Source organism: Penicillium digitatum, chromosome 2 (assembly GCF_016767815.1).
Source record: "Penicillium digitatum chromosome 2, complete sequence".
Lineage (NCBI taxonomy): Eukaryota > Fungi > Ascomycota > Eurotiomycetes > Eurotiales > Aspergillaceae > Penicillium > Penicillium digitatum.
This window is the reverse complement of record NC_089385.1, coordinates 3,255,057-3,275,972: the sequence shown is the minus strand read 5'-3', so window position 1 is coordinate 3,275,972 and position 20,916 is coordinate 3,255,057. Positions and strand designations below refer to the sequence as shown.

Below are 20,916 nucleotides of genomic sequence, written 5' to 3'. Positions count from 1 at the left end.
GCTCGGTCAAAAATGGAGCCTATTATGCTGAGTGATGTCGTCTACATGCAAGCTAAGATGAACCAGTGCTTCTCCTGTTCTTGTTACCGCTCCTTTTCCCTGGCATCTGCAGCAAACAGCCTCATGGCCATAGTTAAAGAAGCGGTCTTGGTATTCGGAAGTTAAGGTAGACGATATCTAACATCCCTTGTGCTCTGCTTCTTTGATCTTTATAACCCTTTTCGTCGTCACTTGGGCCCCCCCATTTGCGGCCTGTTTTCTTACTCTGACACAGTCTCAGCCCCTGTGGCATGTTCTATGATATCATTCTCACTTCCCTATATCCTGTCTCCCAACTATGTTATTGTCGTAGCCCCCACCTGGGCACTTCCTGTCGAGGCTGTGCTGGACTGTGCGCCCCGGACCGAATTTACTTGGCTTTCCCACAATACTTTGTACGTGCGCGCCTATCATCCATCGATTTTGAGACTGTCGCAAAATTGCTACCATAACTACTACTCATCCCGTCTAATAGTATTTTCCTCGGCTGTTTCCTTACGCTGTCAATGTTTACCCGGTCGCTAGCTTCACTCTCGAGCGGGATCTACCTCTGGCGTAGCTCTATGGCGATATCGACCTTCGATGTGCTCCATATGCAATAACAACGCAAGAGAAGAGAAAATGACGGGAAGCGAGAAAGCCCAAAGCCAATCAGCAAGAATTTTAGACATCTGGTCCGCTGGTCTGCCTGCCCTGACTCAACTGGGATACATATGTTTCTGCAATAGGAAAAACATGATAGAATTGCTTTCTTTGATAAAATGAGACAATAGTAAAAATTCAAATCCACCGTACATACTCCGTCACTTAACTACTTCTATTTCTGAATATCTACATCTTCTTGAAACAGTCATACCAACCCTGGCCCCCCATCTCTCCGACCGGACTCTGCACGCTATACTTAGCATCCAGTGACCGGAGGAACACACTGCTTCCTTCTTGTGTTAACTCAGTGTGGAATTAGTCTTTTCCTTGTTTTCATTTTTCCTGCGCATGAATGAGTCAATGGCTGTAGCGTGTTTCCCAGGACCTCAATTGATGATTTGTTTCCGAGGTCCAATCAACTGACTCGGGACTTCTGCAAAATCCGTGCCAGTTGCAAGATTACCAGTACTTCATTACAGAAAATGGAACTATGCCAATAGTTGGACAGAAAAAAAAACTACAGATTGACTGATTGCTATGAATATGTTCTGTGAAAACCCGCCGAGATTCTAAAGGTATAAATAACCGCACCCTTCGGTGTGCAGATTAGCAGTAGCCAGAGCTCCTGAGACTGCCGAAATTGCCAAAGTTACGACCAGCAGCTGAGACGCAGACGCCCCCACACCGTTTTGTCAGCTCACTGAGCATTGAAAGGCCCAGAGCCTAGTTTCAACAAAAAAACAGAGAAAGAAAAGTGGCCCAAAAAGCGCGAGACCCCCAATCGCATAGATGAAATGAAATGCAATTAGAAAGCAGGGGAGAAAACACCGGATCAGCTAATGATGAGAGGAATGGCAGGTCTCAAACGTGGGAGCATTGGAAAGAGGCGGTGACATGGGATATTGCATTGAAAGATGGATGGTGGCAGGGCCATGGCGAGGATTGTCTTGAGTCCTTGTATTGTGATGATGTTTTTCCCCCGCCATCGAAAAAGCTTCGATGGCGGTGTTCACAAGACTGAAGGAAGACAGCTCACCTGAAGAGAACTCTTAAAGGGTCCGATGAATGTGGTTGGGAGATTGTTACAGGGACAAGACACGCGACGGGTCTTGGAGGAAGCGCCTACGGTACGCGGCTATCTCGGAGGCCACAGTGTTGAAATCTTTCACCTTGTCACGCCGTAAGTCGTTGATGATCTCTTTCAAACCAGCAAGATATGTTTCCTTTTCTTCTTCGGTTTGACCCTCCCGGACAGAGCCCATCTGGACGAGAATCTTGTCGTCTGTCGAGGTTAACAACTCTGTGGTCAGCATTCGAACAGGGCAATTAAAGAGATGGGAAATGAGTTGAACGGAAAGGAAACAAAGGCAGAGGCAAAGTTGAAGGCAGTAGAGCAATAAACAGAAGATAAAACACAGACTAGACAGTGCAATACGCCGGTGGGGGAGGTCGAGGACGAGGTGGGGTGTTGCACGTTGTTCATGTCGACGCACCGCTTAGAGTCATGTCTCGAAGATGCTGAAACTCGCAGGATCGGTCATTGCATACACCCCCGGCCAACTCATATGGACACATGTATTTCATGGAATCAATGTTGTGACTGTAAGTTAGCGAGCGGTAGCCACTCGGGACGTCTTCGGCATAGTGCGGGTGGTAGCGATAAGCCTTAAACGTTCGCAGTGGGCTGGTGTACGGTGTGAATCTTTGCTCCGAAGTGGCGGGTGATGTTTTAGTCTAGATAGGGGTTAGTACGGGGTCCACTAGAAACTTCCTCTGAAAAGGGCAATGTTCATACGCCAGGGGCGCCAACCTGCAAATCAGACCGAGGTAATGGGTCTGACACCTGAGGCGTGCTTGTTAGTTTTTCATGAGCTTGAGTCAAGTCAAATGATGGTGCCGAGACTGCTGTGTTTTCTACAAGACCGGAAAGAGCTGGGCTGAATGGAGGAGGGCTGTAACTCGAGCCTTCAGACTGTGCTTCAGCATCAGGCTCTGGGGGCTCATAACCGTCGGACTCCGCAGACTCTTCACGCCGAGACTGTTCGCTAGGATGATGCCGAGAAACGTATTCGTCGGCAGAAGTTGCACTAGGACGGGTGAACGCAGAGGGCGAGCTCCGAGACACAGATCGCTCTGAAGACTCAATCTCCATGGGCCTTGAGGGTGACAGCACAGTAGCAGGGTCGATATCGGCTTGAGCTGGCGAGGGAGAAGGTTCATCATCGCTCTCACTAGACGAATCGGAACTATCACTGCTGGTGTCATCAGATTCTTCCATAGCTGACCCAGCAGAATCGGACTCAATTGAAGCCGATACCTGTGCAGTGCTACCGTTTGGGCCGTTTGCCACTTCCTCAGCATAGGCTACTTCAACTGGTTCTCGGGTGGCAGCGCCTTCGACTGCTGCATTCAGATGGACAACAGGGGCGGCCGTTGTCGGTTTAGTCTTTGAAGAGTCTGGGCGATGATTAGTTGAAGCGCGAATTTTCTCTCAAAAATACTCAATAATGATAATGTCCGGGCAAGAGACAAAAGAGAGAGTGTGTTTGTGTGTGACAAGAATGACAAAAAAACATTACCTTCTTCAGAAATAGCTGCGATCACACCGGCATGTCCACCGGACGATGATGCCCCAGAGTCATCCAGGGTGCGAGGTGACTGGGTTCGGCTGGCAGCAAGCTTCGATTTCCTTCGTAGCTCCAGCTCCGCAATCTTGCGGCGCATGGCTTGAATTTCCATATCCTTAAGTCGAATGTCTCCTTGGTCACTGAGACTAGAAGGACCTTGTGGTGTAGCTGTCGAAGCTCGGGTGGCAGGAGGATTTGCTTGGGCTGGAGGCTGCACGATGTTGGAGGTCACTATCGGCGCTGGTTCCTGTTCTGAGCTCGAATCCAGCTCCATGTTGTCATCCTCGTCATCGCCGTAGAGTGATTCATCGTCGCTGATTGCAATGATGAGTTTGTCGGTAGTGTCGAACCGAGTAGCAGCCGAGTTAAAATGCTTTTTTGGAGGTGCAACAGGCTCATCGAAATCGGAAGCACGAGGCCGCTTGCGTTGGGTTACTCGAGACACCGGTGTTGACTCATGGTCCATCACCTGTACCGGCTCAGAGGCAATAGTTTCTTGTGGCGGCTCCTGCTCCAATCCAGTCATAAGAAGTCCTGGAAGCCCAACAGAGCGACGAGATTCAGGCATAGGAGGCCGAAGAGGAAGCGGGTGTTGAATAGCTGGCGATGGAGATTCTAACCGGGTCGTTGGCAGATTTGCCTGAGCCAATTTTTGATTCTTCAGCAAGGTCTGTCTTTTGAGCTCTTCAATTCGTTGCCTTGCCAACTCCGTCTGGGCTTTGCTCTTCTCCTTTACAAGGGGTTCCTTTTGAACTGGACAGGGTTCATCAACTGGTTTGGCAGAGGCGGATTTCGCACTGCCAGTTGGTGAAGTCTCTTTGCATATCGCCTTTGCAGCTTTTTCAGCCAGCATCCGGGCGATAAGTTCCTTTCGCTCTAAAGGCTTACCAGCTTTAGAAGGAGGAGCGGCGGAAGGGGCAGAAGTTCGGGGCACTGACGAATCCGACTTCGTGTTGCTGTGATTCTCTGGTGCTATCTTCGTCGCCTCGGCTGGCTTATTAGATACTAGTCCCTTGCTAGCAACTACAGCGGCGGTGGAGGCTTTCTCAGGAACTGCTGGAACCTGCCCAGATGACGTGGTGACCTTGATGCCGACTTCTTCGTAAAGGCGTCTCAAGATTATAGGGTTGACACCCTCTGCGACCAGTTCATTGTAGCGGATATTGTGGGGCGCCAAGCTAAGCAAAGCGCCTTGGGCTTGAATTCGCAGCTGCGCCGCAGATTTCTGAGGTGAAGGAGCAGGGACAGGGGCAGGTGGGCCCTGCCGATGAGATTGCATCGCATGGTGCACCATGGTAGCGTCTCCTGGGACTGACAAAGGAGGGTTGTATGCTAAATCCTACCTATTAGTAAAACAGAACTAAACGGAGGGAAGCACGAGAGCAATACGTGACCCACTACTCCTAGCGGACTGTGCGCTAGAAGATATGGTTTCTCCCTCTTCCAGGTCCAAATACTGGCGCGTAGTCTTACGCGCCGTTGGTTGTCCAGACCTTTCATCCGATTCCTCACTAACTTCGCCTTCTTCACGGCGATTATCGGCCAGAAATGGGACGTCTTTCAGATGTACGCCTGGATTTGATCGTTGGTGTGAGGAATGTCCGTCTATGCCCTGATACGGCATTGGAGGATTTGAGGACCCTGCTGGCATAGGGGGATAGCTCATCGGAGGAAATGGCATTGGAGGGAAAGGGGGCGGAAATTGTGACGCGTCGAAGTGGTTGAAAATTGGAAACTGGGGCGGAATGAATGCTGAGTTTCCAGGACCGTTTGAACTTGGGATTCGCGCATTCGCGTTGACATTTGCCATGTTATAGTCGAAAGTCGACCCAGGATTTATCGCCGGTGCTTGGTGCACTTGAGAGTAGTCCGAATTGAGCGGCAAGTTCGGGGGAATCATGGAGGGATATACAGGAGGCCACTGCTGTGAATAGCTCGGATGGCCACCGTATGGGGGAGGTTGGTCAGACATGGTTATGTTGTGCGCAGGGATGAAAGAGATGTATTCTCTACGATTCTCAAAAGCGAAAGGCTGAAGTTGAGGAGAGGTTGCGGTTTCAAAGACCAAATCTCATGATGTCTTGAAGAATTAAGAAGGTGGAGAGGTATCGGCAGGTCTTCCCGAAAAGGATCAAGAGGATGCGCAGAACTTCAATTTAGGAGTCACTGTGAGATGTGATAAAGATCTGAGGGGGATCTAGAAATAAGTTAGGGCCGTGCGACTGTGGATTCCAGCTTTTTAAACGAGAAGTAGACGGATAAGGTGTTGAACTCGACAAAATTGAGATACGGGGTGGCCTCTAAAGTCTGAGCGCCGTCTTTGATGAAAATGATCGAGTCACTCACGTGACACGCACGGGCCACATGCAATCGGCGGGCACCCGAGGAACGCAGAGTAAACAAACATCATGGACGTTGGGGTGCGTCACTTCGAATATCTTGCCTCTTCTTCCAACTTTTCACCAGCCTTACACTCGTCTTCATTGTACTCTACTTGAGCTTTGGTTTCTCGCGTGTCCTATCACACTCATAATTGAGATTGAGAAAATAGTGTTTGCTGTGATCACGACAGCTGCGCTCAAACAATGTCCAATTGAACTACGATCACCATGCTTCCCTCCCAGTTAAACGGCTCGCCAAAGCGTGCCGGCCTGTTTGCACGCCCATCGTCCTCACAAAGAATACATTTACCACAGGCCAGGCCAAAATCGGCTATCATCACACCATCTCATGGGTTGGAATCAGCGAGAGGTCATCTGCGCAATACATCCGTGTCACAATTGTCGCCAACATTATCATTAAGTGGTAATCGCGAGCGATCGAACTCAGCCAAGAACAATTCTTCCTCTGGAACATTTGCGCCAAGTTTTATCAAATCTGAGGAACTACGACGGGGAGCGGATCAAATTCGTGGTCTCGAAGGAGAAAATGACTTTTCAGGGAACAAGTATGTGTGGATAAAAGACCCACAAAAGGCCTTTGTCCGGGGACTGGTTCTGGAGGAATCCGAAGGAGGGCGGCTGTTGGTGCAGACCGATGATGGCGACGTATGGATCAACCCTACCAAGGCGATAAGCTGCGCTGACACTGAAAAAGCAACAAGAACTGTGTGCGGATATGGTAGACAAAGTCAATCCTGCCAAATTTGACAAGGCAGATGATATGGCAGAACTCACACACCTGAACGAGGCGTCTGTGGTGCATAACCTGCACACCAGATATCAGTCAGACCTAATCTATGTTTGTCACACCTGGAAAAATGCCCAAAGCGTGATTGAAGCTGACTTCCCGACTACATAGACTTATTCTGGACTTTTCCTTGTAACAATCAACCCTTACTGTCCGCTACCAATCTACACCAATGAGTACATAAAATTGTACAAGGGCCGTGGGAGAGAGGAGAGCAGACCTCACATTTTTGCCATGGCAGATGAGGCCTTCCGGAATCTTGTCGAGGAGGGACAGAATCAAAGTATCCTTGTAACAGGAGAGTCTGGCGCGGGTAAAACAGAGAATACGAAGAAGGTTATCCAGTACCTTGCTGCTGTGGCTACTTCTGATACTCCTTATGGCCGGTCTGGAGCGAAGCAACTTACCGGTCTCTCGCAACAGATTCTAAGAGCCAATCCTATCCTGGAAGCTTTTGGTAACGCCCAAACGGTCCGAAATCACAACTCTTCCCGGTTCGGAAAGTTCATTCGCATCGAGTTCTCGCGCTCAGGCCAAATTTCGGGAGCTTGGATCGATTGGTATTTGCTTGAGAAATCGAGAGTTGTCAAGCCTAACCCTAACGAGAGAAACTATCACGTTTTCTACCAGCTTCTTCAGGGCGCAGACCGCATTACGCGCGAGAAGCTTCTTCTAGCGGACCTTCAGATTGAGGATTTTGCCTATACGAGAGATGGAAATGAGTCTATTGTCGGTGTCTCTGACCAGGATGAATGGAACTCGTTGATTGAGGCCTTCCATGTTATGGAATTTAACGAGGAGGATCAGCTCTGTATCCTGCGTACCATTGCTGCAGTTCTGCACCTCGGAAATGTGGGCGTTGCGAAGGCGAGCGTGCGCGCAGACCAGGCAGCTTTGGCGCCAGAGGGATACTCTAGCATGGAAAAGGCTTGCTATCTTCTTGGCGTTGAGCCCGAAGCTTTTGTCAAGGGTCTTCTTCATCCACGTGTCAAGGCTGGCCGGGAGTGGGTGGAGAAAGTCCAGACCCCAGAGCAGGTCCGCATGGCACTAGATGCACTTTCAAAAGGGATCTATGAGCGGGGATTTGGTAACCTTGTCGCTAGAATCAACGGCCAGCTTGGCCGCTCGATGGCCAGCGACGAGAACTATTTTATTGGGGTCCTTGATATTGCTGGATTTGAGATTTTCGAAAACAACAGTTTCGAGCAACTCTGCATCAACTATACGAATGAGAAGCTTCAGCAATTCTTCAACCACCATATGTTTGTTCTTGAGCAAGAAGAATATTCAAGGGAACAGATTGAGTGGCAATTCATCGACTTCGGGAAAGACCTGCAACCAACGATTGACCTCATCGAGTTGACCAACCCCATCGGCATTTTCTCTTGTCTGGATGAGGATTGCGTAATGCCCAAGGCCACGGACAAATCATTCACAGAAAAGCTTCACGGCCTCTGGGACCGCAAAACTCCAAAGTACCGCGCCTCTCGTCTCAACCAGGGCTTTATTCTCACGCATTACGCCGCAGAAGTTGAGTACAACACGAGTGATTGGCTTGAGAAGAACAAGGATCCGCTCAACGACAATGTTACACGCCTGCTGGCCGCCTCTAAAATACCGCACGTAGCAAATCTGTTCTCCGACTGTGCGGACTTAGAGGAAGATGGTGCTAGCAATCACCCCAGAAGCCGCGTCAAGAAAGGCTTGTTCCGTACAGTCGCCCAAAGGCACAAGGAACAACTATCCAGTTTGATGGCTCAACTCCACTTGACTCACCCTCATTTCGTTCGCTGTATCCTACCTAATCATAAGAAGCGGCCAAAGATGCTGCACGCTCCGTTGGTTTTAGACCAGCTGCGATGCAACGGTGTCCTGGAGGGCATCAGAATTGCTCGCACCGGATTCCCGAACCGCTTGACATTCACGGAATTCCGACAGCGCTATGAGGTCCTTTGCCAGAACGTGCCTAAGGGGTACTTAGAGGGACAGAGTGTTGCTCGTACTATGCTGGAAAAGCTTGGCATGGACCGGGGCTGGTACCGTGTTGGTCGGAGCAAAGTTTTCTTCAGAGCAGGTGTTCTGGCCGACCTAGAAGAGAAACGTGATCAACTCATCCGAGCTATCATGTCCAAGTTCCAGTCTGTGGCACGAGGATTTGTTCAGCGCCGTATTTCCAACAAGCGTCTCTACCGTGCGGAGGCAACCAGGATCATCCAACAGAACTTCCACGCTTACCTAGACTTGAAGAGCAACCCGTGGTGGCGCATGTTTTCGAGAATGAAGCCGCTGCTGGGCGACACAAGAAATGCGAAGGAAGTCAAAAAGCGTGATGATAAAATCCAACAACTGGAAGCCAAGATGAAACAGGATCTTGCGGATCGCAACAAATTGGACGAAGAAAGACGTCGGACTGAGATCGAGATTCAGAAGATACAGCATACTTTGGAAAGTGAGCGCGCACTTGCGTTAGACAAGGAAGAGATCTTCAAGCGACTGCAAGGCCGAGAAGTCGACCTCGCGGAGAAACTTGCCGGTGCAATTACCGATCAGGAAGCCCTTGAAGAGCAATTGGATGAACTGGTTGATGCGAAAAGGAAAATCGACGACCAGCTGCAACTTCGGATTGCTCAGCTCGAACAGGCCGGTTTGATCATCGAGCAACTCGAGTCAGAAAAAAAAAATCTGCAATCTCGGGCCAAGGAACTTGACAGCAAGCTTTCTGAAATGGAGCTCCAGTTCTCTGGAAAGAATTGCCAAATTCAAAAATTAGACCAGGAGATCAACATACTCCAAAGCCACCTCAGCTTGAAAGATCGCAAGCTCCAAGACCTGGAAGCCAGAATGTTGAAAACCGATCAAGATCTTGATATCAAACTCGCAAACACTTCCAAGGAACTCGAAAAATCCAAGAAACAAATCTGCGATCTATCAGAAGAGAACAGATCGATTCGTGATCAGATTTCCGAGCTCTCGAGTACTTCCACGGGCTACGAAGACCTTCTTCGTCGAAAGGAAAGTGAGATTGCAGTTCTTCGAAATGACGTTCAGAAGCACGAGGAAGAAAAGAGAAGCGCAGAGTCCGAAAAGGCTTCCCTGGCGGAACGCCACGACAACATGCAATCCAGACTCCGTGAGGTACAAGCTGAGAGAGATGCCATGCGCTCTGAACAAAATCAACTTCAACGCGAAGCTGCAGACCTCAAGAAATTGCTGGAGAATAAGAGATCCGAGGACGCTGAGGCCGGAGAGAGTAGGAAGCTGCTAGAAGAACAGGCAATTGATCTCAAGAGTCAGCTCTTCCAGGCCCAAGCCGATCTCAGCCGAGAACGTCAGTCACGAGATGACGTGCAAATGCTTTCCGAACACAATCTAGCACAATTGACCCGGAAATATGAGACGCTCAACGACTCTAAGATTACAATAGAAAAAGAGATGTACATTCAACAAGATAGTTTGCGTCGCGCTACGGAGGCGAGAGTTGCGGCGGAAACGGCAAGGAAAGAACTGCAAAACGAATTGATCAAGCTCCGCGAGAGATTCACCGACGCCGAAACGGCCCGCATGAATGCCGAGGCCGAGATTGAACGAAAGATCATGACCCAGGCCGAGGAGCGCATGGCAAGTTCACGCAAGGACCTTGAAGAAAAGGCTCAACAGCTTGAAGAGGTTGAAACAGAACGATCACAGCTCTCAGGGCGCATTCAAGAGCTTATGCACTCGATCTCTGAATCTGAAAACTTCCGTCTGCGCCATGATCAGCACAAGGAACGTCTTGAACGAGAGCTTGTGACTCTTAGAGGCAGGCTAACGGCGTCCGAAAACGACAACAAGTCTCTTTTGACTAAGATCCAGCAAAAGAACCTTGACATAGCCCGATCAAACTCGAAGGCCAGTGATAGCAATCGACTCCGTTTGACCAATCTTCAAAAAGAGAAGGCTAGGCTCGACGAGGAGATCAAGAAACTCAGTCGTCAAGTGGAAGACTCGCAGGTCACGATTACATCCTTAGAGAAGCAGAAAGAGAAGTTATCGTTGACATTGGAGGACTTGAATCATGAGGTCAACCGTGAACACAAGAACAGTCGTAATGCCGAAAAGGCTGCTTCAACAGCGAATCTGCAACTCGCAGAGGCCAATCGGAATCTCGAAACCGAACGACAACTTCGCAACCAAGCTCAAATCAACACCCGACAAGCCCAGGGTACCCTTGATAGAGCGAACAAGGAGATTGAGGACTTGCATCGAAAACTGATCCTTTTTCACAAAGTCTTCGAGCCTGAGGCTAATGAACAATCTCAATCTTGGGAGGCTGTTCAGCCACACCTCTCCGAGCAAATTGACTTGGCCCAAGTCCTTGAAACTGTTCAGAACAAGCTTGGAGTCACTGAGGAGAAGTACGCTAGAGCGGAGAGCCAGCTTGCTGAAATGCGCCGACGCCATGCGGATGAAATGAAAGAGCTCGATATCAAATTTTCATCATCCAAGCGCGCTTTGCTCGAGGAGATCGATCAAAACGAAGTGTTTAACAACCGTACCCCGGCTCACCTCAGAAAGAACTCTGAAACCGCCGCTAAGAAATGCTCTAATCCTACTACGCCCAATCGACGCTACAATGTCCTTGAAGCACAAAATGACTCTGCGCGGTCTGACCGAACAGTGGATACACAGGGCTACCAAAGACGCATGGATACAGCTGCTGAGCTGGAAGAACTTCAGAATAAACTGCAAATGACCGAGATGCAAAACAAGCACCTCCAGAGCCAGCTTGGACGCTCAACTCCCACCGCAGATATCTGGCAGGATGACAGCCCTTCGATTCGTCGCATGCAGCTCCTCGAGCGAGAGAATGGCCGTCTTCACGACCAACTGGACGACTCTTCCAAGAAGGTTTCGTCATTGGAGCGTAGTATCCGCTCTGGAGAATTGTCACTCCGCGACGTTCAAGCTAAATCGCATGAAGAACTCTACGACCTTATCAACTCGCAAGAACAAGCTAGGCTCTCACTTCTCAAGGTTCACAATGAAACCATGAGTGAGTTTGGTGATGCCAAGGCTCACTTCGAAAAGTTGAAGCGCGCCAGAGCGACGTTGGAGGTCGAGCTTCGTGATGCCCGTTCCGAGGCCCAAGAACTGCAAGTTGGTAGAGAACAAGATGCACTTGGTCGTAACCAACTTCTTCAAGAATTCTCAGATCTCCAGATTCGCCTAGATGCCGAGTCTTCGAGGTCAGCTGATCTGGAGTCAAGCCTCATGTTGTACAAGAGTCGCTCCGATGAGTACTTCAGCAAGCTCGAGCAGGCCGAAATTGCGGTCATGAAGGCTTCACGCGCCGAGCAATTCGCTAAGTCTCAAGCCCAGGAAGCCGAAGAAACCTGCGCTCAGATTATGTCCGAGCGGAAGGAGATGGAAGCGCTTGTTGAGGACTTGCAGCGGCAGGCACAGTCCCTTGAGGCTCGAATGGAGGACCAAGCTGCCGAGCTCCAAGGTGCCTTGCAGGCCAAGCAACGTCTCCAGAATGAACTCGAAGATTACCGCAATCAGCGTGCTATTGATCTCGAGGACAAGGAGACCTCCATGGAACAAACCCGACAAAAGTACCAGAGAGAATTCTCTACTCTCAACAATGAACTCGAGATGGAACGTGAGCGTGTCCTCAACGGCCGTGGAGAGACTTCTCGTCTCCGTGAGGAGTTGGAAGATCTTCGCAGCAAATGGGACAACGAAGTCCTCAATAGCTCAACATGGGCTAAAGAGAAAGCTCGCATGGATGTTGCCCTACAGGATGTCACCAACTCCCGAGACGAAGCTGTCAACGCACACAATGAGGCTCAGAGCAAGGTTGTTTCACTCTTGTCCCAGGTGCGCACCCTTAGGACTTCTGTTGAGGATGTCCACGCAGAGCGTGATCTGCTTCTGAAGGATAAGAAGATGCTAGAAGGCCGATTGGCCGAAGCCGGCGAGCGACTTGAGGACCTTGCCAAGGGTGAAAGCCCATCTATGCGAAACGCTGCCAGCATGGACCGTGAGCTCCTTGAGCTCAAGTCCAGAATTGCGCAGCAGGAAGATGTTTCTGCTGCTGCGGTTGGCAAGATGCGCCGCGCAGACGCCCTGGCAACCGAAATGCAGAAAGAGGTCACTGCTGAGCGGGAGGCCAATGCTCAACTCTTCAAGGACAAGGCGGCACTTGAGAAGCAGCTGAAGGAGGCCCAGCTCCGATGTGTCGATCTCGAAACCAAGAGCTATTCTACCGGTAGCCAGGATGTTCGCTTTTTGCATAAGCGAATCAAGGAGGTAAGCTAAAATGGCTTAATGTACTACTCTTCTGACTTCCACACTAACCTGGCCGTCAAGCTTGAAACCCACCTGGAAGACCAGGAGAGCAAGCACAGCTCCGAGCAGCGCTCTCTTCGCAATTTTGACCGCACCGTCAAGGACCTCCAATCCCAAATTGACAGGCGGGACAAGATGAATGCCCAGCTGAATGACGATGTTAACAGAGCTCGGGACAAGATTGAACGGCTCCTTCGCAACATCGAGGAGCTTCAACATAACGACTCGGACGCCCAGCTGCTGGCCCGCCGCGCCGAGCGAGATCTCCGCGAAGAGCGGGAGAAAGCACTGCGTCTGGAACGTGAGCTGGAAGGCTGGAAGGCTCTGCGCGTTGAGCGAAGCAGTACTATTGGGCGTGGTGCCGTAGCCTTCAGTGACGCTGGAAGCCGTCGTGGGAGTGCTGTCTATGGATCTAATGACATTCCCCAACGGCAACCCAGCAACACCAAGGGCTTTTTGTGAATAGTGCTTACGTTATGTTAAGCAGGCTGATCCTGCTCGGAGTTGGAACATGATTATGGATGGATGCTTCGTGTTAATGACGCTAGTTTGAATTTGGGAAATAGATGCTTTTGTCTTTTCTGCTGGTCTTGGGATTGTTCATATCATGTGAAAGCCCAGGCTTTTATCCCTTGGTCTGTATTCTCCGGCGTTCAATTCTTTTTGTCTCAGCTCATGTTCATGGTTAAATTTGCTTCACGGGTGAACGAAGATATCTACAATGATGAGAATGTAACAACTCACCAAACTCTTCATTAAATTTCTCTTCTGTCTTTTTTCCTCTGAGAAGTCCTAGAACTACCTGCCTATAATGCCTATAGGCAATGCAGTGCATCTTTCGAGAGACATCCCTGTCCGATTGGTTTCCTAGTAGATCCAGCTCAGTATGCCTTGTTCTACCTTCGCCCCTTCAAGCTCGTAATCCTGGCGCTTTGAGCACTACGTTGACTTTAGAGATGTATAAAACTGAATAGGAACACTGTTCTGAAATCTTGACGGTTGTCAACGGTCTGCTTGTTTCTCAGATTTCCATCAAACCTATCAACCCAAATTCCGGGGGAAACTCCCGATGCATATTCTTCCGAAGACATTTCTTTGACTTGAAATAAACTTAGGATTACGTACATCAACATTCCCACCTAGAATGTGTACTCAGGAGAAAAGCCTGAAAATGATTTGGAAGCGAGCTGTTTCTTATGACGTAACCTGTTTGTTGTTAATAAAGCTATCCCATTAGTCAAGAGCTATGAGAAGATGCAGTTTTTTGGGTGAGATTTAACAAAACAAACCAGACAATCCAGCTTGTCAATAAATAAACAGATTTTAGCTCTTGAATGGTGGATTGCTGTTTGTGATGTCTGGGAAAATCCACGTGATATCCGCGCGGCAAGCGGCAATTAGCGCGCAACTTCACTTCAAGCTGTCAAGCTCATGAATTCCTCTCCGGATCTCTTCCCTGCCAACGCCCACGAGATCCGACTTTCTCGGGTCGCTGACTTGGCCAATTCTTCACAATGGTGAGACTCCACCTTATCAACTCAAGCCCACGAGGAAATTTCAATATCCAAGTCGAGTCACATTTTGCTAACCTAAGCCCCCGCTACGAACAGGCACGTAACAGTGAAAAAGCACAGTCGATGCTGTTCCGCTTCCGAGCGCAGCAAGCAGCCGATCTCGGAATTATCGACATCTCACGCACACGACGTCCCAAGGCGATCACATCTATTGACACGGTTCCAGTATGCGAGCGCTGGCGCGGACAAGTCGTCAAAGAAATTTCGCGCAAAGTATCCCGCATCCACGTGCAAAGCCTAAGCGACTACCAGATTCGCGATCTCAACGATGAGATCAACAAGCTCATGCGAGAGAAATGGGCGTGGGAAATGCAAATCCGTAACCTGGGTGGACCGAACTACATGCGTGGATCGAACCGACTTTACGATGATGAAGGGCGCGAGATTCCCGGCGGAGGCAGAGGCTATAAATACTATGGTCGTGCCCGGGATCTACCTGGTGTCAAAGAAATGATCGAGGCTGCAATCACTCGTGCGAAAGGACCGGCGGAGGAAGAGGCTGTGTCTGGGCGCGGTGGAGATATTGCGACGAGGAAGGTTGATGCTAACTACTTCGGCTATGGCCTTGACGAAGAAGACGGCACGTTATTGGCGTATGAGAAACAGAAGGAGAAGGAGTCTGTTGAACACCTGCGCAATCAAGGAGAGGATGATGCTGAAGATGGCTGGCAATCTCTACCTGGTGATGCGGGCGACGGGGTGGAATGGAGACTTCCAACGCTGGACGAGGTTCAGGAAGAGCTTGTGGAAAGGCGGCGCCGACGCCTTCTGGACAAGATCTCTTGATCTAGACATTATGTCCAAGTTTCCTTGCTTTGATCTCTGTCCTTTGCTTGGGTTGGGCGTTACAGGTGCTGCTGCAAAATCTTCTACATTTCAAGCACCATCCTCCATTTGTTCGTAATGACATGACTTGATTATTATTTCCAAAATATCCACCAATTTTCCCAAGGCAGATTCGTTATATGTACAGTATGTTACAGGTCGCTAGTTGCATCAGGTTTGATTTTTCGAGTTGTCCTCTCCACTCTCAAAGCCTGCGTCATGCTCATGCGCGGTTTTTGCGTAGGATCTTCCCGTCGTTGTTGCTCTGCCTCAAGGTCGTCTACCAAAAATCGGCCTAGCTCTCCTTGCCTCCATTTCTGTATAAAAAGAAGCGCGGCTCCATCCATCATTGGCACCCCGCCCTTTGCAAGCAGGCCAGTTTGGCGCGCAAAACTTTCAATTAACGGAACCACATCGTTAGTTGGTTCTGACCAGCGCTTGTACACCGTTGGATCGTTCAGATTTATATGATACAACAAGTAGTCCGCGAGAGTGATCGCTGAAATGACATTGTCCTTCACACATCCACAGAGAGCCAGCTTGAGCATATTCTCCGCGTCCGGGACATACGGCATGAACACTCCCGGCGTGTCCAGAACGTAGACATGTGACCCGTTATCGCGGTCAATGATTTTCACCTGCGTGGCTATCTTGCGTGTGATACCGGGCTGCTGTCCGGTTTTCAAAGCCTTGGCTTTGCCTGTTCCTGAGTTGCGCAGGTTGTTGATCAGTGTTGACTTGCCAACATTTGGCATTCCAACAACCAACACTCGACATCCCACTAACTTATCGGGAGCTTCGGCATCGGTTCGAAGGTGCCTGATTATCTGGCTGACATCTGGGCGGGAAAATGAGCTGGTGAAAAACACGGCGCTCTTTGGATCAAAGCTTTGCAACTTGCGTTCTATCTGCGGCTTTGTTAGCTGATATCCAGCAACGCTCTGTTATCTAACTCAATGGCACAGAGAAATACTTACTGTTTTCTGGGTAGATGATTTGGGAATGCTTCCCAGATCTCTCTTGGTGTAAACGACCAGTCGACGTATCCCGCCGAGAGCTTCCTCAAACATGGGGTTGATTGAGGTCACGGGGGCACGGTAGTCACGACACTCGACAACATAGTCGATAGTGGAGAGCATGCTCTTCATCTTGGTCAGACCAGCCCTGTGGTGTCCTAAGAAATAGGACCTTGGAATGGCCCCATAATGAGGGAATGCATTGCGTGGAGCAAACTGGGCCATTGCAGCTTGTTGAAGGGGGTGTTTTTCAGTCCGATAAAATGCAATTCATCTTAATCGGAACGGTAGCTGACAAGTCTCTAGGACTGGATGATCGGTCCAGAAGACATCAAAAATCCCGTCAAAATGACCGGGCGGACGAGCGGGCGGTGAACACTACTAGCTCGCCATGACTGGTGTCAATATGGAATTGCAACAACGTACATTGTCCACGATGAGCGAGGGATTTCTGGAGCTTTTACTATGACCCAATAAATAAATAAAAAGCTTCTAATTTAAACAAAAACTGGTTTGCCGCCTACATCACGACGCTATGAAGCTATGATGTGACAGTCTCTGTAGGGCTTCTTTGAGCTTCAAGTTACACTCACTCTGGGTCGAACCTTTACTTTCTTTTTGTGCGAGCATGACTTTCCCATATAATTTCCATATAATTTCCATCAGAAAAACACTTGCAGTCGTCCTGCTTCCACCAGTTTGGCGATCTTCTCATGTTTTCACAAACTGGTACATTCGGCGGCCAAATTCCAGGGTTCTCTTTACGACGATAGCGTGATCCGGACATAGGTCGAAGAAGCCATGGGGTTTGCTTGACTAACAAATAGCAAAACAATCAAGACATAGGCAAAGACCGTCTTCTTTGACGCTCAACACGGCCTATGTAATTAGAAAACAAAACCAGAGAGATGAAGTTAATTTTTCCACCCCTGTTGAAGACAAAACGCAAAGGCTCTAAAGTTGTAGTCAGAAAGGATGCAGCTAGGGTAAGTACACGATAGTACCCTCCTCTTGCCTACCCGTGGACGGAATTTCTCTCAGAGGGCCGGTTGCTCACGCCAGCCTCCGTTGTTTTAGCGTAAATGTTCCCTCCCGCCAGGCTCCACCGCTGCCCTGTCCTTGATTTCCGGCGTTCTGTTGGCAATTGGAGATTTGCACCCTTCGTCTGCCGTTGATCTGGTTCAAAGGTCCATCCTTCAATGGGCTATTACTAGCGGGGACATAACTCGTAGGGAAAGTATTTATTCTTCGTGGCGTCCGTCGTAAATAACTCTACGGTAGGTGAGTTGACATATTTACCGTAAGATTTTAGTGAGATTTAACTTGAAGTCTGAGGAAGCGCTGGTGGAAATAGCACAGAACCTACCATTGAACATTTAGCCGTCGGGGTATCTAGGCTTAGAGCTCGAGAAACTCTTCTAACTAGGGCTGTTGTGGATAGTTTTATTTGGACAATGGTGTGCCTTCTTAGCGCTGCACCTCTTACAATCGATTTTGAAGCTAGACGAGCGCGGGGCATCTGAAATGGACACGTAGCTCTATCCCTGGAGATATCTTCCTTCGGGGGTAACAAGGCTTGCCACCCAAGTAGTCCCTGCCGTCGAAAGACAGATTTCTGTGGTCGGGCATGGCGCCGGAGATAAATAGGCCATCTTTGAGGAAGTAACCTGAATCGCCTTACTTTTTAGCAACGCGATTGCATTTACCTCCTTCCCAGAAGACATTAATAAGGCATTGGGGAGTTTTAATTCTTTCGCCCGCAAACCAACACAGCCGAGGTGGCTTTCTCTCTGGCCTTCGAAACGTCGTCAACTTGGCATGCAGCTTCGATGGAATCAATCATTCCCGTAGGAGAGTCTTCCCCCGGCGTGTTGAATACATCTTGAGCTTAGCAAGAACCTGCTTCCAATCAGAAACTCCTCTAAGAACTCCGCTAAGTGAGCCCTTTCCAAGTCTTCCGTTGAGCCACATCGCTCATCTCAGAGGCTGTTATCTCGTCACAGATAGATTATCTAGCTGGTAATACATTGATTGCGTTGGCCGCCTCAGCTCAGGATTTTGCCAAATGATCTTGTCTCTTTTCCCTTTGCTTGCTTATGAATATAGTGGCGATCTTTTCTACTGGATTTACAGATACGTAAAATCTTGTTTATGTTTCCTAAAAATGTTCGGGGTGCATGTAACAATGAATTTCCTTATCCGTATTCGTAAGTACATGGTACACGTGTGCAGATGATAGAGTAGACACAAGGTTCTTCAAGTGTAATCCCGTAGGCAAATCAGGCCCCTATTCCTGATGGATTAAACAAGACGATCAACCCGCTAGGCCAAAAGATCAGAAGGACAAACAGAACATCTGTTTGTCATTGCAGCGGCACATTTTTTATTAGGCCCTGACATCCCTTAGGGACCACACAATTAGACTGCGACATCGCCCGTCCATGGGCACTAGGAAGTGTCCACGGCCTGTGGGCCTTTTGAAATTTGACGCCCATCGCCCACTGTTATGCAAAAATAATGCAAAAATTACTCTATTAGGCTATTTTACGTACATAATTAGTTCTTGGTAGTATCCACTTTGCCAAGAGTGCCCGCATATGTCTTGGCGACGCTAAAAGTGTCTCCACTTTAACAGGCGTTGTCGCAGTCTAACGCTAACCCTACCTAGAAGGCTTAGTGTTACGCACTGCCTAACTGGTCACAATTATGTTAGAAGCTTTCCTGGTTATACTTGCCTGTGCTGGTCCTCCAACGTCAATGATCTGTCTCTCAACCGAGCTGTTGCTGCGCACAGTCTTATCCAGCCTAAGTCCTTTTGAGGGTATCAGGGAACGATGCCAGGTAGAGCGCCGAGCAGATCTATACCGCAGTATTGGTCTGTTCGTTGGTGTTGTCAAGTGATAATATAGTAAGTGAGTCAACAAGGTCGTAAGGTAAACACAAGTAACAATGTATGATTGAAGACGAAGAACTAAACTAAGTACATGAGAGAGTGTCCTTATATATCCTTCGCTTCCTGGGGTCGCCAGTGCTCCTGGGGTATATCCTACACCCCGGGGTAGATCGACCCCTCTGAGTATATCCTACCCCGTGCAGGGATATACTCCTCCTGTGATCACGTGATTGCTTGATTGGCTCTCGGTGGCCCATCTGTGTACCCGGTGGGTCACCACTGATTGGTGACGGGTAGGTCCGTAACACTTAGATCGATAACAAGCGATAAGAAGAGAAACGGAGCTAGGGGAAGGCACCGTAGTAAGCAAATACCACCTTTGATATCCAAGTATGTAACGTATTTCACAAGCGAGCCGGCTGTTACGCACTGCCTAACTGGTCACAGTTATGTTGGAGCTTCCTGTCACGGTGTGAACCGTAATGCTTAGTAAAAGGAAGATCACGACACGTGATCTCCGACCTGTTTATCTTGAACTTCAGTTCTAGATCCTGTTGTAGCTCTTCGAGCTACGTCTTGTATATTAGCCTGCCCCTGCCTGTACCTGCCTGTCAATGTGAATCTGATCTGTTACGACCTGTCCCTGCCAGTCATCTCCTATCATACCGTCCTTCCAGCCCGCACCCTGACACTACGTAGCTCCCACCCCTAGGAGTTGACTGTCTGAAAATGTCTGAACCGCCCCGAAAGCCCCCGAACTGAACTCTGGTAGACCCGGTCCTGAGCAGACCGCTACCACCCCGCCTGTGAACGGAGTCACTACAACCACTCCACCTGAACTGCCAGATCTGCCAGAAGAACCGCCTGCTACCACTGAAGAACCACCTGCTACCGCTGAAGAACCGCCTGCTACCGCTGAAGAACCGCCTGCTACCGCTGAAGAACCGCCTGCTACCACTGAAGAACCGCCTGCTACCTGTAAAGTCCCGTCCGAGGAACCTGCCTGCACGACCAACTGGTCTCGAGAAACGAGACATTGCAGCCGTATCGCTAGCTGCGTGTGCTGCGTATGCAAGAAAGAAATACAGCATGTTCGCAATTACAACCGCGGACATCGAGACTGCACTGAACCCCAAGACCGACACTGAACCTGACCCCGTGTCTGCACTGCCTGAAGAGTTTAGAGACTTCGCCGAAGTGTTCTCACCCAAGGAAGCCGAGCGCTTGCCACCCCACCGATCATACGACCACAAGATGGTCTTACAAGAGGACAAACCCTTACCTTTTGGGCCCCTCTATCCCATGTCCCGAAATGAGCTCGAGGTCCTGAAAGACTGGATCGAAGATAACCTGAGGAAAGGGTTCATTCGGCCCAGCTCCTCGCCCGCTGCCTCGCCTGTTCTGTTCGTGAAGAAACCCGGCGGAGGTCTCCGCTTCTGCGTGGATTACCGTGCACTGAACGCAATCACTGTTAAGGACCGTTACCCGTTGCCGCTGACCAAGGAAACCCTGAATAACCTGAAAGGGATGAAGTTCTTTACGAAGATTGATATCATCTCAGCCTTCAACAATCTGCGAATTGCGAAGGGACAAGAATACCTGACTGCCTTCCGTACGAGATTAGGACTGTTCGAATCATTGGTGATGCCATTTGGTTTAACTGGAGCCCCCGCATCCTTCCAACGATTTATCAACGATACGTTACGAGAGTACCTGGACTGTTTCTGTACTGCTTACCTGGACAATATCCTGATTTACAGCCGCACGCGTGCGGAACA

The 20,916-nt window shown here is 49.4% G+C and overlaps 4 protein-coding genes across 4 annotated transcripts; 2 read left to right on the top strand and 2 right to left on the bottom strand.

The window, feature by feature from the left end:
• Window positions 1-1,766: 1,766 nt before the first annotated feature.
• Pdw03_7187 (Putative zinc-finger domain) lies at window positions 1,767-5,283 on the bottom strand (the record flags this gene model as incomplete). Its single annotated transcript, XM_066101582.1, has 5 exons — window positions 1,767-1,966; window positions 2,178-2,418; window positions 2,480-3,141; window positions 3,264-4,643; window positions 4,701-5,283. The coding sequence occupies 5 exons, from the start codon at window positions 5,281-5,283 to the stop codon at window positions 1,767-1,769; spliced, it is 3,066 nt and encodes a 1,021-aa protein (XP_065956665.1).
• A 637-nt stretch (window positions 5,284-5,920) lies between these two features.
• On the top strand, window positions 5,921-13,292 carry Pdw03_7186 (Myosin tail; the record flags this gene model as incomplete). Its single annotated transcript, XM_014678667.2, has 4 exons — window positions 5,921-6,358; window positions 6,408-6,551; window positions 6,612-12,791; window positions 12,852-13,292. 4 exons carry the CDS (start codon window positions 5,921-5,923, stop codon window positions 13,290-13,292), a joined length of 7,203 nt encoding a protein of 2,400 aa, XP_014534153.2.
• Window positions 13,293-14,344: 1,052 nt separating this feature from the next.
• Window positions 14,345-15,190, top strand: Pdw03_7185 (Pre-mRNA-splicing factor isy1; the record flags this gene model as incomplete). Its single annotated transcript, XM_014678668.1, has 2 exons — window positions 14,345-14,347; window positions 14,441-15,190. The coding sequence occupies 2 exons, from the start codon at window positions 14,345-14,347 to the stop codon at window positions 15,188-15,190; spliced, it is 753 nt and encodes a 250-aa protein (XP_014534154.1).
• Window positions 15,191-15,381: 191 nt separating this feature from the next.
• Window positions 15,382-16,470, bottom strand: Pdw03_7184 (GTP-binding protein, HSR1-related; the record flags this gene model as incomplete). The annotated part of the gene is made up of 2 exons (XM_014678669.2): window positions 15,382-16,137; window positions 16,207-16,470. 2 exons carry the CDS (start codon window positions 16,468-16,470, stop codon window positions 15,382-15,384), a joined length of 1,020 nt encoding a protein of 339 aa, XP_014534155.2.
• Window positions 16,471-20,916: the final 4,446 nt, after the last annotated feature.